The sequence below is a fragment of the Eubalaena glacialis genome, chromosome 11 (genome assembly GCF_028564815.1).
Source record: "Eubalaena glacialis isolate mEubGla1 chromosome 11, mEubGla1.1.hap2.+ XY, whole genome shotgun sequence".
NCBI classification, from domain to species: domain Eukaryota; kingdom Metazoa; phylum Chordata; class Mammalia; order Artiodactyla; family Balaenidae; genus Eubalaena; species Eubalaena glacialis.
In genome coordinates this window covers 55,080,432-55,097,480 of record NC_083726.1, presented here as the reverse complement: position 1 = coordinate 55,097,480, position 17,049 = coordinate 55,080,432, and the positions used below count along the sequence as shown (strand labels likewise).

Here is a 17,049-nt window from a genome sequence, read left to right as displayed (position 1 = left end):
CCCTCTTGGGTCTCCCTCCTACCCTCCCTATCCCACCCCTCTAGGTGGTCACAAAGCACCAAGTTGATCTCCCTGTGCTATGTGGCTGCTTCCCACTAGCTATCGATTTTACGTTTGGTAGTGTATATATGTCCATACCACTCTCTCACTTCGTCCCAGCTTACCCTTCCCCCTCCCCGTGTCCTCAAGTCCATTCTCTACGTCTGCATCTTTATTCCTGTCCTGCCCCTAGGTTCTTCAGAACCTTTTTTTTTTAGATTCCATGTATATGTGTTAGCATACGGTATTTGTTTTTCTCTTTCTGACTTACTTCACTCTATATGACAGACTCTAGGTCCATCCACCTCACTACAAATAACTCAATTTCATTTCTTCTTATGGCTGAGTAATATTCCATTGTATATATGTGCCACATCTTCTTTATCCATTCCTCTGTTGATGGACACTTAGGTTGCCTCCATGTCCTAGCTATTGTAAATAGTGCTGCAGTGAACATTGTGGTACATGACTCTTTTTGAATTGTGGTTTTCTCAGGGTATATGCCCAGTAGTGGGATTGCTGGGTCGTATGGTAGTTCTATTTTTAGTTTTCTAAGGAATCTCCATACTGTTCTCCATAGTGGCTGTATCAATTTACATTCCCACCAACAGTGCAAGAGGGTTCCCTTTTCTCCACACTCTCTCCAGCATTTATTGTTTGTAGATTTTTTGATGATGGCCATTCTGACTGGTATGAGGTGCTACCTCATTGTAGTTTTGATTTGCATTTCTCTAATGATTAGTGATGTTGAGCATCCTTTCATGTGTCTGCTGGCAATCTGTATGTCTTCTTTGGAGAGATGTCTGTTTAGATCTTCTGCCCATTTTTGGATTGGGTAGTTTGTTTTTTGATATTGAGCTGCATGAGCTGCTTGTAAATCTTGGAGATTAATCCTTTGTCAGTTGCTTCATTTGCAAATATTTTCTCCCATTCTGAGGGTTGTCTTTTCGTCTTGTTTATGTTTTCCTTTGCTGTGCAAAAACATTTAAGTTTCATTAGGTCCCATTTGTTTATTTTTGTTTTTATTTCCATTTCTCTAGGAGGTGGGTCAAAAAGGATCTTGCTGTGATTTATGTCATACAGTGTTCTGCCTATGTTTTCCTCTAAGAGTTTTATAATGTCTGGTCTTACATTTAGGTCTTTAATCCATTTAGAGTTTATTTTTATATGTGGTGTTAGGCAGTGTTCTAATTTCATTCTTTTACATGTAGCTGTCCAGTTTTCCCAGCACCACTTATTGAAGAGGCTGTCTTTTCTCCATTGTATATTCTTGCCTCCTTTATCAAAAATAAGGTGACCATATGCGTGTGGGTTTATCTCTGGGCTTTCTGTCCTGTTCCATTGATCTATATTTCTGTTTTTATACCATACTGTCTTGCTTACTGTAGCTTTGTAGTATAGTCTGAAGTCAGGGAGCCTGATTCCTCCAGCTCTATTTTTCTTTCTCAAGATTGCTTTGGCTATTCGGGGTCTTTTGTGTTTCCATACAAATTGTGAAATTTTTTGTTCTAGTTCTGTGAAAAATGCCAGTGGTAGTTTGATAGCGATTGCATTGAATCTGTAGATTGCTTTGGGTAGTATAGTCATTTTCACGATGTTGATTCTTCCAATCCAAGAACATGGTATATCTCTCCATCTGTTTGTATCGTCTTTAATTTCTTTCATCAGTGTCTTATAGTTTTCTGCATACAGGTCTTTTGTCTCCTTAGGTAGGTTTATTCCTAGGTATTTTATTCTTCTTGTTGCAATGGGAAATGGGAGTATTTCCTTAATTTCTCTCTCAGATTTTACATCATTAGTGTATAGGAATGCAAGAGATTTCTGTGCATTAATTTTGTATCCTGCTACTTTACCAAATTCATTGATTAGCTCTAGTAGTTTTCTGGTAGCATCTTTAGGATTCTCTATGTATAATATCATGTCATCTGCAAACAGTGACAGCTTTACTTCTTTTCCGATTTGGATTCCTTTTATTTCTTTTTCTTCTCTGATTGCTGTGGTTGAAAATTCCAAAACTATGTTGAATAATAGTGGTTGAGAGTGGAAGACCTTGTCTTGTTCCTGATCTTAGAGGAGGTGGTTTCAGCTTTTCACCATTGAGAACTATGTTGGCTGAGGGTTAGTCATATATGGCCTTTATTATGTTGAGGTAAGTTCCCTCTATGCCTGCTTTCTGGAGGGTTTTTCTCATAAATGGGTGTTGAATTTTGTCGAAAGCTTTTTCTGCAGCTATTGACATGATCATATGGTTTTTCTCTTTCAGTTTGTTAATATGGTTTATCACATTGATTGATTTCCATATATTGAAGAATCCTTGCATTCCTGGGGTATACCCCACTTGATCATGGTGTATGATCTGTTTAATGTGCTGTTGGATTCTGTTTGCTAGTATTTTGTGGAGGATTTTTGCATCTATGTTCATCAGTGATATTGGCCTGTAGTTTTCTTTCTTTGTGACATCTTTGTCTGGTTTTGGTATCAGGGTGATGGTGGCCTTGTAGAATGAGTTTGGGAGTGTTCTTCCCTCTGCTATATTTTAGAAGTGTTTGAGAAGGATAGGTGTTAGCTTTTCTCTAAATGTTTGATAGAATTCACCTGTGAAGCCATGTGGTCCTGGACTCCTGTTTGTTGGAAGATTTTTAATCACAGTCTCAATTTCAGTGCTTGTGATTGGTCTGTTTATATTTTCTATTTCTTCCTCGTTCAGTCTCGGAAGGTTGTGCTTTTCTAAGAATGTGTCCATTTCTTCCAGGCTGTCCATTTTATTGGCATATAGTTGCTTGTAGTAATCTCTCATGATCCTTTGTATTTCTGCAATGTCAGTTGTTACTTCTCCTTTTTCATTTCTAATTCTGTTGATTTGAGTCTTCTCCCTTTTTTTCTTGATGAGTCTGGCTAATGGTTTATCAATTGTGTTTATCTTCTCAATGAACCAGCTTTTAGTTTTATTGATCTTTGCTATTGTTTCCTTCATTTCTTTTTCATTTATTTCTGATCTGATCGTTATGATTTCTTTCCTTCTGATAACTTTGGGGGTTCTTTTATTCTTCTTTCTCTAATTGCTTTAGGTTTAAGGTTAGGTTGTTTATTTGAGGTGTTTCTTGTTTCTTGAGGTAGGATTGTATTGCTATAAACTTCCCTCTTAGAACTGCTTTTGCTGCATCCCATAGGTTTTGGGTCGTCGTGTTTTCATTGTCATGTGTTTCTAGGTATTTTCTGATTTCCTCTTTGATTTCTTCAGTGATCTCTTGGTTATTTAGTAGTGTATTGTTTAGCCTCCATATGTTTGCTTTTTTTACAGGTTTTTTCCTGTAATTGATATCTAGTCTCATAGCGTTGTGGTCAGAAAAGATACTTGATATGATTTCAGTTTTCTTAAATTTACCAAGGCTTGATTTGCGACCCAAGATAGGATCTATCCTGGGGAATGTTCCATGAGCACTTGAGAAGAAAGTGTAATCTGCTGTTTTTGGATGGAATGTTGTATAAATATCAATCAAGTCCATCTTGTTTAGTGTGTCATTTAAAGCTTGTGTTTCCTTATTTATTTTCATTTTGGATGATCTGTCCATTTGTGAAAGTGAGGTGTTAAAGTCCCCTACTATGATTGTGTTACTGTTGATTTCCTCTTTTATGGCTGTTAGCATTTGCCTTATGTATTGAGGTGCTCCTATGTTGGGTGCATAAATATTTACAATTGTTATATCTTCTTCTTGGATTGATCCCTTGATCATTTTGTAGTGTCCTTCTTTGTCTCATGTAATAGTCTTTATCTTAAAATCTATTTTGTCTGATACGAGAATTGCTACTCCAACTTTCTTTTGATTTCCATTTGCATGGAATATCTTTTTCCATCCCCTCACTTTCAGTCTGTATGTGTCCCTAGGTCTGAAGTGGGTCTCTTGTAGACAGCATATATATGGGTCTTGTTTTTGTATCCATTCAGCCAGTCTGTGTCTTTTGGTTAGAGCTTTTAATCCATTTACATTTAAGGTAGTTATCGATATGTATGTTCCTATTACCGTTTTCTTAATTGTTTTGGGTTTGTTATTGTAGGTCTTTTCCTTCTCTTGTGTTTCCTGCCTAGAGAAGTTCCTTTAGCATTTGTTGTAAAGCTGGTTTGGCGGTGCTGAATTCTCTCAGCTTTTGCTTGTGCAAAGACATAATTAAAAGGAAAGAGTGAAGATATATGATTGAGGAAGAAAAATAAGAGCAAATAACAAGAGAGTAAATACTTGGCCAAGTTGCAGAATTGCTTTTTTTTATTAATAGAAGTCTCTACCAAGTTGTTTATTGATTATTTAATCCTCATCAATTAAGAGACTTGGGTTTTAACTAGTTCTGCTACTAAATTCTATGATTTTGAGTAGGGCACTTTATTTCACTTGATCTTAATTTTCTTATCTTTAATACAAGGTTAGGACTAAATCTCTAAAGGAACATATAAATGGATTTTCTTTTCTTTTTTTCAGTGCTATAGATACTGACATTACTCACTTCTGAAATCATAAATAGACAGAAAATATTGGGTTTCTTTTGTAAATGGGTTAGTATGTTCACATTGGGACTTACCTGTTGAATTGGTATCTTTTATTCATTCATTGTGAGTTTTAGTATAAAATGATTTTCACTGTTTTCTTTGAAGACATACATATAAATCTTAATTGTGTATACAATTCTTTTTTGACTTCTTAAGTGTGTAATAATTTGAAAACTTAAGTGACATATAGACAAGTAGTTTTGACATAATTGATGACAATATATTCTTTCAGATTTATTATACTATGGCTCCCTTCAAAGTTGGGCTTGTGACAGTTTTTTCAACTTGACCTTAATTTTAAAATATTTAAATAAATGGGTTACCTTTAATCTAAAAGTGGAGTTTGTGTAGTAATTATAATAAAGCAGCACTGAAACAGTTAAGAAAGTGTGGGTTTGTTTAGGTTTGTGGTATAAATTACCTTTTTCTCTTAACTATTCTAGTGCTTACAGTCTGTACCACAGAATTTGGGAATTAGAGTTTGTGATGTTTAGGAGTATTTTATCTGTTTTAGATGCATTTTCCCAATAGACGATATATTCTTTGAGAACAGAGATTTGTCTAACAAGATGCTTGGCACTGATTGGTTTAATATGTGGCTCTTTAAGGCTCATTGGCCTGGCAAAGATTAAACCCATAAACTTCACTTCCCCATTTGAGCTTAAATATCTTGATCAGTAATATAAATATGTTTGTATTGATTACCTAAATTTTAGAAATACTGAGAGTTGGCCCATAAGGGTTAAATTGATAGGCTTTAGAGTCGGACTTGGGTTAAAAACTGCTGACTCATAACTGTCACCATAGTTCACAGTTTCATCATCTGTATCTCTTAGGGTTTTTGTGAGGAGTTAAATGAGGTACATTAAAAAAAAAACCCTTAGTGTCCCAGGCTGAGAGTAAATTGCTCAATAAATGATAGGTATACATAGGTGTTTTTATTGTTTATTCTGAGTTTTACATCTTTATAAATTTCCTACCTTATATTGATTATGATTAGGAGACTTCTAGAATTTGAGTTTGGAAATTACTTTTATTAGCTTTTCTTATTATGATCTTTAGTGATTTCAATTTTGTTTTTGAGATATAAGTAACATAGGATAAAATTTGCCCTTTTACAATGTACAGTTCATGGTTTTATTATATTCAGACGTTAGGCAACCATAAGCACCATCTAATTTCAGAACTTTTTCGTCACCCCAGAAAAAAAAAAAGCCATATCCATAAGCAGTCATTCTCCAATCTCCCTTTCCCTACCCCTTAGCAACTACTAATCTACTTTCTCTGTTGATTTGCTTATTCTGGATATTTCATATGAATGGAATCATACAATAAATATTCTTGTGTGTCAGGCTTCTTTTATTCAGCATAGTGTTTTGAAGGTTCATCTGTGTTGCAGGTTGTACCAGTACTTTCTGTTTGTGGCTGAATAATATTCCACCATATGGTAATACCACATTTTGTTTATCTCATTGTCAGTTGATGGGCATTTGGGTTGTTTCCACTTTTTGGCTATGAATAATGCTGCTATGAGCATTTGCCTGCAAGTTTTTGCATAGATGTTTTCATTTCTACTGGATGTATACCTAGGAGTGGAATTGCTGGGCCATATAGTTACTCTACGTTTTACTTTCTGATGAACTGCCAAGCTGTTTTCCCAAACGACCACACCATTTTACATTTTCACCAACAATGTGTGAGGGTTTAAGTTTCACCACATCCTTAGCAATACTTGTTACTGTCTTTTGATTATAGCCATCCTAGTGGGTAAGTGGTATATTACTGTGTTTCAAATTTGTATTTCTCTAATGACCAGTGACATTGAGCATCTCATTAATGTGCTTATTGGCCATTTATGTATCATCTCGGGAGAAATATCTATTGAAATCCTTTGCTCCTTTTTAATTGGGTTTTTTTTATTATTATTATTGAGTTGTGAAAGTTCTTACATATTCAAGATCTAGTCCCTTATCAGATATATGATTTGCAAAAATTTTCTTGCATTCTGTGGATTGTCTTTTCATTTTCTTGATAGTGTCCTTTGAAGCACGATCATTTTTAATTTTGATGAATTCAGTTTATCTGTTTTTCCTTTGGTCGCTTATGCATTTTGATATCATGCCTAACAAACCATTTCATAATTTGAGGTCATAAAGATTTTTGCCCATGTTTTCTTCTAAGAGTTTTTAGTTTTAGATCTTACATTTAGGTCATTGATTCATTTTGAGTTAATTTTTGTATATGGTATGAGGTAAGGCTCCAGTATCACTCTTTTACATGTGAATATCCATTAGTTTTTTCCCCATTGAATTATTCTTTCTCCATTGAATTATCTTGACAGATTTCCATTTTAAGGAATTTAAAACCTGTTTGTCATGACTTAAAACAAAAGGTTTGTTGTCTTTCCGTCTGAAAGCTATGTCCTAATCATGGAGTATAACTTGCTCTAAAATTTGAACGTGACACACTGATGCTTTAGGTATTATCTTACCCAGTTGGCTGATTGTATCTGAGATTATAGGATGACAGATGAGCTGGATATCTCACAGTAATAATTTTCCCTAGTATGAAAGCTTCTTTTCCTCTTTATAGGATTGATTTGATTTTATAACATCTTATTTTATTTATTTATTACCTTTTTAAAATTATAGTTAATTTACAATATTGTGTTAGTTTCAAGTGTACAGCAAAGTGATTTCAGTTATACATAAATATTTATAGATACTCTTTTTCAGATTCTTTTCCATTACAGGTTATTACAGGATATTGAGTATAGTTCCCTGTGCTATATAGTAGGTCCTTGTTGTTTACCGATTTTATATAGCAGCTTATTTTAAAAGCAGCTAAGTCAGAGTTTGAGATGGGTTGTAATCTGTCTTTTTCTATTTTGTATGTAAGTATTTTTTCTAATGTCAACAATTAATGAAAATACTGACACAACTTGGGGGAGAAGCAAAAAGTGAATTATTAAAATAATCAGTTATCATACTGGTCAGGCCTTAATTTTTCTAATCAGTTTCTTAGAATACCATGAAGGGATCTGTCCTCCAAAGGAAAGAAACCCAGTAGTGACCATTTACTTTTGCTATTCTGTTAATCTTAATTTCTGTAGTCTATAGATTATGAAAATAGTTGTATATATTTTCATCATAGTGGCTTCTCATTAAGCATCTGATTTTTTCATAATTTCAGCCTAGAGATGTTGGACAAAGTTGAGCCCCCGACTATACCAGAAGGTTATGCTATGTCCGTGGCATTCCATTGTTTGCTAGACCTTGTACGTGGAATCACTAGTATGATTGAAGGAGAGTTAGGAGAGGTTGAAACAGAATGTCAGACTACTACCACTGAAGCAGTTTCTTCACCAACACAGTCATCAGAACAGCAAGAATTACAGTCAACATCAGACCAAATGGATAAAGCAATAGGTATATTATTATGATTCTGTATTTTTAATTTTTATTTTGAAATAATTTTAAATTTACAGGGAAATTGCAAAAATAATGGTTTCCATATATCCTTCACCATGATATTCCAATTGTTAACTACCATATTTGCGTTATCATTCTCTCTATATACATGTCACTATACTTTTTTTCTGAACTGTTTGAGAATAAGTTGCAGACATGATGCCCATTACCCCTTAGTACTTTAAAGTGTATTTTCTAAAAATAAGGACAGTTTCCTACTTAACCACAGTATAGTCACCATCAGAAATTTAGCATCAATTCAATATGTCATCGAATCCCAAATGTCCTTCAAATTTTGCCATTTGCCTCAGTGATGTCCTTTATGGTCTAGGATTACATGTTGAATTCAGTTGCATGTCTCTATAGTCTCCTTCAGTCTGGAACAATTCCTTAATTTTTCCATGTTTTATATGACCTTGACATTTTTGAAGAGAACAGCCCAGTCAACTTGGGTTTGTTTTTGTTCCCTCATAATTAGATTCAATATATTCATTTTTGGCAGAGCTACCACAGAAATGTTGCAGTGCTATACACTGGTGATGTTAACCTTTATCATTTGGTTAGTATGATGTGTGCCTTGTTTCTTCAGTATAAAGTTAATTATTAACTTTTTCTGGAGAAATACTTTGAGACACCTGTAAAAGAGAGCTTTCCCTTCTTCCTCATTTATTTTGTTTCATTTATTTATTTGTATTAGTGTAGACTCTCGGCTTCCTATTTTATTCAAAGAGTTACAATCTTTGATTATCATTATTTGGTTTGACGCTCATTATCCCTGACATGGCCATTTGGGAGCCCTTTCAAGCTGGCCCCTGTGTCCTTTTATCATCCCATGTCCTTTTGTCATTTTCTGAGCACTACCTTACTGTCTGATACAGCAGAATGTTCTAAGATGATCTTGGATTTTTCTTGCCTAACCTAGGAGTCAGTTATTTTTCCAAGGAGCCCTAGTTCCTTTTAGTGGAGAATAGTATTTAGAAACTAACACATGGGCATTAGGTATACTTCTTGGTACTTGAATAGAAATACACACATACATGAGCACACATCTATCTACATTTTAAAAATATGTATCTTGGGACTTCCCTGGTGGTGCAGTGGTTAAGAATCTACCTGCCAATGCAGGGGACACATTCGAACCCTGGTCTGGGAAGATCCCACATACTGCGGAGCAGTTAAGCCCGTGCGCCACAACTACTAAGCCTGCGCTCTAGAGCCTGCAAGCCACAACTACTAAGCCTGCGCTCTAGAGCCTGCAAGCCACAACTACTGAAGCCTGAGCGCCTAGAGCCCGTGCTCCGCAACAGGAGACGCCACCACAATGAGAAGCCCGTGTACCGCAACGAAGTGTAGCCCCCGCTCGCCGCAACTAGAGAAAGTCCGCGCGCGGCCATGAAGGCCCCACACAACCATAAATAAATAAATAAATAAATAAATTTTTAAAAAGATCTTTAAAAAATAAATAAATAAAAATAAAAACATATATCTCTCTATACTAAATACCATGAGGTCACACCAATTTTTTCAATTCCAGTTTAATACCACAGGGTTTACTTTTAACTTTCCATATTTGTAATTTCCTTCTCCAACAGTGAGAAACTTGATCCTATTTCACTCTGTGTATTTACTTATTTGCACGATTTACAGTGTATGTAACCAGTCTCGTGGCTGAGCCTGCTTATCACAGTGTCTCACTGCCAGCTGGTCACACAGGCCGGAAGTTTGGCCCAATGAAATGGAAGGGAATAGGAACTGATATTATATATATAAATATATATATATATTTTGACGATCACTTTTGTAAGAAAGATCTTATCATTGATATGTTAAAACAACTCAGTTTTAAAACTTCTTGGGAATTCCCTGGCGGTCCAGTGTTTAGGACTCTGTGCTCTCACTGCTGAGGGACCAGGTTCCATCCCTGGTGGGGGAACTAAGATCCCACAAGCCACACGGCACAACCAAAAAAAAAAAAGACTTCTTGAATTCTGAAACTATGGTATGGTTTTAAAATTTTCATTTATTCAGATATATATTAAATGTTACAGCTTTAGTATTTAATAATTGAGTTGTTTTTGGAATATTTGCTATATTACCAAGTGATAAGGGGGATTATAGAGTTTGACATATTGTCAAGTGCTGTGACATCTATAATTATCATTAAATATTGTATGTTTTTCCTTTAAGTTAGTAGAGCTGTTTGGGAAGAAATGGTGAATGCCTGCTGGTGTGGTCTGCTTGCTGCACTCTCACTCCTTCTTGATGCCAGGTATTAAGTCTTTGTAAGTTTTATATTGCATGTGGCAGTTAAAAAGAAAACAACAAACCATTGAAATGGTTTCCTTAAATTTATCCTGAGAATTATTTCCTAATATTAGTTTTTATGTTCGTGGAATGTTATTATTTTTCTGCCATCCTCCTCCCCCATCCTATTGTCACATGTTATAATGGAAAATACAATCCTAAAATAACAGAATGCCTTTTTCTTTTCTTTTTTTTTTTTTTAACATCTTTATTGGAGTATAATCGTTTTACAATGGTGTGTTAGTTTCTGCTGTATAACAAAGTGAATCAATATACATATATCCCCATATCTCCTCCCTCTTGCGTCTCCCTCCCCCCCCATCCCACCCCTCTAGGTGGACACAAAGCACCGAGTTGATCTCCCTGTGCTATGCTATGTGGCTGCTTCCCACTAGCTATCTATTTTACATTTGGTAGTGTATATATGTCAGTGCTACTCTCTCACTTCGTCCCAGCTTACCCTTCCCCCTCCCCGTGTCCTCAAGTCCATTCTCTACATCTGCGTCTTTATTCCTGTCCTGCCCCTAGATTCATCAGAATCTTTTTTTTTTTTTTTAGATTCCATATATATGTGTTAGCATACGGTATTTGTTTTTCTCTTTCTGACTTACTTCACTCTGTATGACAGACTCTAGGTCCATCCACCTCACTACAAATAACTCAATTTTGTTTCTTTTTATGGGTGAGTAATAGTCCATTGTATATATGTGCCACATCTTCTTTATCTACAGAATGCCTTTTTCATTTTAAGCTTTACTACTACTTTTACAATGATGATGATTATATTATTCAATTTTTTTTGATGTTTTTCTTCAGAATTATAGAATTTACTGATTTTAAAATGCTTGATATTTTTAAGTTATGTCTTTGAGTTCTTGACCATTTTCTTCATTAATGAATATATGTGTCATAAATTGCTTTTAACCGGTTCAAATTTTCAGAGGTTTATTAGTTAAACGTTCTTCTTAAGTAGACTGATTTTGACAACGTTTTAAATAGATTTTCCTAAAACTTTACTGACTGCCTAATTCCACATCATGTTTGGCAGCATAATTTAAAATAAATTAATCATACTAAATAAAATACTTTTTCTTTTCAGCACAGATGAAGCTGCCACTGAGAATATTTTAAAAGCTGAACTGACTATGGCTGCTCTTTGTGGAAGACTGGGCCTTGTAACTTCAAGAGATGCCTTTATAACTGCAATATGCAAAGGTTCCCTGCCTCCGCATTATGCTCTTACTGTATTGAATACCACCACTGCAGCCACACTTTCCAACAAATGTAAGATTTCAGCTTCCTCAGAGTTCTCTTCATCTAGTGGGGTGACATGGCATAGGGAAGAGAAAATATAAATTCTGAGTTCAAGCCTCTGCTTTTCCACTCACTGAGTCTCTGACCTCTGTGGGAAGTTAATGTCCCTGAGCCTCAATTTCTTCCATCTTTTTAAAACAATGAAGGTGGGAGTAGGGCAGAATAATACCAATTTTAAACAATGATTGTGAGGATAAAAGAAGATAAATCTAGAAGTCCTTTGTAAACTCTAGCATGCTATTGAAATGGGAGTGGTTAGTTTGTTTTGTTTTTAATGGAACTAGTAGAACAGTAATGTTTGCCACCACTTAGATTAAGTTGACATTCAAAAAATTTTTTTTTCTTGTTGATTACTTTGTTACATGTTACATGTCATATAAATAAATTTCGGTGTGATGCTCAGTTTTCAAACTGAAAATGTGAGTATTGGTCTCTCTTCTAACTTTAAGTAGAAAAGTTTACTGGGAATACATGTTTAAAATAGTAAGTGTCCTAAATTCTATTTTGCTTGTGAAGCAATCTACCAAAGTTTTATAATTTGTTAAAGTTATATATAAAATTACTTAATATTTGCCTAACTTGTCTTTGTTTTTGCACCTCCTGAGTTTTCAAAATGTTTGCATACAGATAATAGGTAACTAAATAAATGTCATAGTTGAACTTATTTTAATCAAATTAATGTTTTAAAATATAACATTACTTTGAGTACAACATGAAAAGTATATTTTAATTATTTAGGTTTTCCTTTGTGTTCTAGCATATTCCATTCAGGGCCAAAGTGTTTTGATGATCAGTCCATCAAGTGAATCTCACCAGCAAGTTGTGGCAGTGGGTCAACCGCTAGCAGTCCAGCCTCAAGGGACAGTAATGGTAAAGTACTTTTTCTTTTCTTGGTAACCAATTAATACCAATTGACTATCAAGGAAATCTTTCGTACCTTTTTTTATGTTTCTCAAAATTCACCATTATACTTACCTTTATCTGAATGATACTTTTAGAAAAACTAGGTAAATATGGAGTGACATTATTATAACCAACTATGATAACACAACTTTTAAGCAAATGAATTTGTTCTGTACAAAACCATCCAAGCCTATTTTCTTAATATTTTTGTTTTTTAGTAAAAAAATTTGAATACGTTAGTACTTCTTTATAAGCTTATAATTTTCAAGAATGCATAACAGTTCTTGCAAATATATCCTTTTTTCATATAGCTAACTTCCAAAAATATCCAGTGTATGAGGACTTTACTTAACTTGGCACACTGCCATGGGGCTGTTCTTGGAACATCATGGCAACTTGTCTTGGCAACTCTACAGGTATGTTGTAGCCTCTGGGTCAGAGGCCAATGTTGTTTTTAATATCTAAATGCTAACAGTTAAACTCACCAGTGCCTATCAGTGCTTTTGGCAGGCCTGAATAGACAGTACGTATGAAAAAGGAGAAGTCAGAAAAAGAAAAAAGACATGGTTCATAGTGTACAAAGCAATGGGATGTTTCTTATAATGGCCTGTTCTACTGCCTATGCTTGGTGTAATAAGTCTTTTGTATGAATATTAATTACTAATTTATATTTAGTTATTAGATACCTACTACTGATCTTAGTTTTAGTTACTGGAATTTTTGTAGGTTTATAAATTTCTTTGTTTTGATTTTTTTTTTTTTTTTTTTACAGCATCTAGTATGGATTCTGGGATTAAAGCCTAGTAGTGGTGGTGCCTTGAAACCTGGGAGAGCTGTAGAAGGACCCAGTACAGTAAGCTCTAGTCATTCTTACTCAATTAGTACTTCGCAAAATGTTTATATGTTACATTTAATTTTATTCTTCTCTTAGGTTCTAACAACAGCAGTGATGACAGACTTGCCAGTGATTTCCAACATACTTTCAAGATTGTTTGAAAGCTCACAGTAAGAGTCAGTTTTTTTAATTGATACAAACATTGTTAGCTGTATATTTTATATCAGAATGTCTTATTCCTTCATTTTTTTTTTTAGGTATCTTGATGACGTATCATTGCATCATTTAATAAATGCACTTTGTTCCTTATCCCTAGAAGCAATGGATATGGCCTATGGAAATAATAAGGTGTGATATTCTACCTTTCTTTGTTAAATATGGTATATTATTTTGTTTAATAAGGTGTATATTCATTATGATCTTAGCATTTTACAAGTGGGACTAATACCTTGTAGGCTAGCCCTGCTCTGTTGGGTTTTTATATTTATGGTTGTTATTTGTTGAAGGGAGAGTAAAGAGGACATTTTTTGGCTTATGGTATGTGCCAGTATGTATTATGATTTTAAATTGTGTCCATTTCTCTCATGTACTGAATATTTTTAAAAATATTTCTATAAAGAATAATTCAATACCACATTTATAAATGTGTTCCACAAAATGTCACAGTAATCCTCATGACTACAACTTATGATTGGGGCAGTACAAGTTTTAAATCAAGGAATATATGTCTCAGTTTCTCTTGCCTTCGTTGGGTTGGAAAATAAGGTGCTAATCATTTCTTTCTGAAGGTAATGATTCTCCCTACCTTGAAAATTAAATTTTTGCTTTGTTTGTTGACTAAATGAATAGAACAGTACTTTTGAGAACATTTCTTTGTATACTCAAAATATCATTTTCTGTTAAACTTGGAAAAGCATGGGAATATTTGGGTTTATTTATACCTTAGAAATTATTTAAAATAAAATGCTTTCTACATTTTAAAATGAATAAATATAGTACTTGGACCATTTACAAATAAATGAAGACACCCAGAAAATAATTAGAAAAGCAGAGAATGCAGCTTATGGTTTATTTAATATCCAACTGTAGGATCCAAAATTATGTTGTCTGCCTAGTCCTTAATTATAATTCTGGGTACTGTGGCTTGTCATCTTGGCTCATGTAATTCATTTAAAGATTAGCCAATAAGATCTTATTAGGGCAAAGTTTTGTATATTAAAGCACGTAGAGAATTACATAAACGTGCAGGTATTTGAAAATATATATTATAGTTTACTCCAAATCAAGGCAAGGATAATATGAAATACAGTGAAGTAATCAAATTCTTGATACCTTCAGTAATCCTACATCCTTAAGATTAATTCTTAACACAAAAGTATAATATTTTTAATAGAGTACCTTAATGAAATCTGAGCAAGTTTATATGGTAATGGCTTGAGAATTTATGTATTCACTCAAGTACAGTATGTTTACTATGTACATGACACTCTGCTAGAAAATATAAAGGAAATGTAAGATTTCTACTTTAAAAGAGCATGTAAACCACTTGGCCCATGGATAAGTGGCAGTTAAGGTGGTAAGAGAGTCTAAATAAATGGTATAGATATTAAGTGATATGAGACCTATTTTCTGAATCCTTATTGACTTGTTACATAAGATTTTTTAGTACATATTTTTACTAAAATGAATTAAAACTAATCAAGATTAATTTGTGATTGGAGCTGAATATTGAAGGAACGGTAGGAGATATATATGTATGAAAGGGCAGGTTCATGGAAGTCAGAAGAGCAAAATGTTACATGAAGTCGGGATCAATGAGGATTGAGAAAAAAATAGATTTGAGTATTATTAGTTTATTGTTCACGTTGAGGAGTATAATTTCAATAGAGTTGTAGGAGTAGATGTGATATTTCAGGGAGGCTTGGGGGGAACAGATGTTGAGAAAATGGATACACTGGAATAGAGATGACTTCCCTGAGAATGGGGTCACATCTCTCCATTTTAGGATTTAATTTTGTAAAGTAATGTGGTGAATAAGGAATGGAAATAAAAGTTTTTAGAAGTATTCAAGTATGAACTTTATAAAAATTATTTTTATGGAGGTGTAAAACAGTTTATTATTCACTTGTGCTTTCTATAAAAATTTATAAATGTTCAGATGTTAAAATAAGTAGAAACATTTGTATTTTTTTACTTTTTTTTAAAGTTTATCAATGTCAGCTGTTCTGAGTGAATTAAATAGCTTAGGAATTAAAATGTATATATCATTGTCCTTTAGGTGTGGCTTTAAAGTGACCAGTCATCTCATTTTTGGTCCTCATTTCAGGAATTTGTGCTAATGTGTTGAGGAGGTAGCTGATGGTAAAGCTTGCAAATTCTTTCGTAGAAGGGGGCAATATTGATGATACTTGTGCAGGCATATTACCAAACTCAGTATAACAACAACAAAAATAATAAAAGAGCTATTATTCTTTGTTTACTGTATGTCAGGTACTAACGTATTTTTATTTAATCATTTAAGACAACTCTGTCAGGTTCAGTAGTAGTAACCCCTTTTTACAGATGAAATATAAAACTAGCTTAAATAACCTGCCTGGGGTCACCTATTTAGTAATTGGTAGAGCTTGGATTTGAACCCACATATGTCTCATTCCAGAGCTCCATTCTTTTTTTTTTTTTTTTTTTTTAATTTATTTATTTTCTTTATTTTATTTTTGGCTGCATTGGGACTTCGTTGCTGCACGCAGGCTTTTTCTCTAGTTGCGGAGAGCGGGGCCTACTCTTCGTTGCGGTGAGCAGGCTTCTCACTGCGATGGCTTCTCTTGTTGTGGAGCACGGGCTCTAGGCACGCGGGCCTCAGTAGTTGTTGTGCACAGGCTCAGTAGTTGTGGCTCGCAGGCTCTAGAGTGCAGGCTCAGTAGTTGTGGTGCACGGGCTTAGTTGCTCGGCGGCATGTGGGATCTTCCCGGACCAGGGCTCGAACCCGTGTCCCCTGCATTGGCAGGCGGATTCTTAACCACTGTGCCACCAGGGAAGCCCCAGAGCTCCATTCTTAACCGCTTCACTTGTGGCTCTAAGTTTTGTGTGCATCAAAGTCAGGTATGGCATTTTTAAAAAATGCACAAGTCAGGGCCACTTTCTAGGCTTCATGAATATAAGAATCTTTGGGTATGAGGTCTGGACATATACATTCTTTTAAATGCTACGTGTTTCCTCTGTGTATCCTCATTAGAATAAGAAGAAGGAGGAAAAGGAGGAGGTAATACTAGGCAACATTTATGAGGACTTATTATGTGCCAGGCACTTTCTAACGTGAGGTCATTTCTGTATATTATTATCTCCATTTCATAGATTAAAAAAAATTAGTAGCCTTAAAAAAGCATGAAATTTTGCCATTTGCAACAACATGGATGGACCTGGAAGGTATTATGCTTAGTGAAATATGTCAGACAGAGAAAGACAAATACTGTATGTTATCACCTATATGTGGAATAAAAAAAAAACACAAAACAAAACAACCCCCCCCCCAAAACTAGTGAATATAATAAAAAAAAAAGCAAACTAGTAGTTACCAGTGAGGAGAGGAAAGGAGGAAGGGGCAAATAGGGTAAGGGAATTAAGAGGTACAAACTGTTATGTATAAA

General features: G+C 34.5%; 1 protein-coding gene across 3 annotated transcripts in view; it reads left to right on the top strand.

The window, feature by feature from the left end:
- Positions 1-17,049, top strand: part of MON2 (MON2 homolog, regulator of endosome-to-Golgi trafficking) — a 123,326-nt gene that overhangs the window by 47,814 nt on the left and 58,463 nt on the right. For all 3 annotated transcript variants that reach the window (XM_061205749.1, XM_061205748.1, XM_061205750.1), the window contains 8 exons: positions 7,772-8,007; positions 10,237-10,318; positions 11,453-11,637; positions 12,425-12,537; positions 12,882-12,986; positions 13,343-13,423; positions 13,502-13,575; positions 13,663-13,753. In XM_061205749.1, the coding sequence (XP_061061732.1) occupies positions 7,772-8,007; positions 10,237-10,318; positions 11,453-11,637; positions 12,425-12,537; positions 12,882-12,986; positions 13,343-13,423; positions 13,502-13,575; positions 13,663-13,753 (967 nt within the window). The remainder of the gene's footprint in view (positions 1-7,771; positions 8,008-10,236; positions 10,319-11,452; positions 11,638-12,424; positions 12,538-12,881; positions 12,987-13,342; positions 13,424-13,501; positions 13,576-13,662; positions 13,754-17,049) is intronic.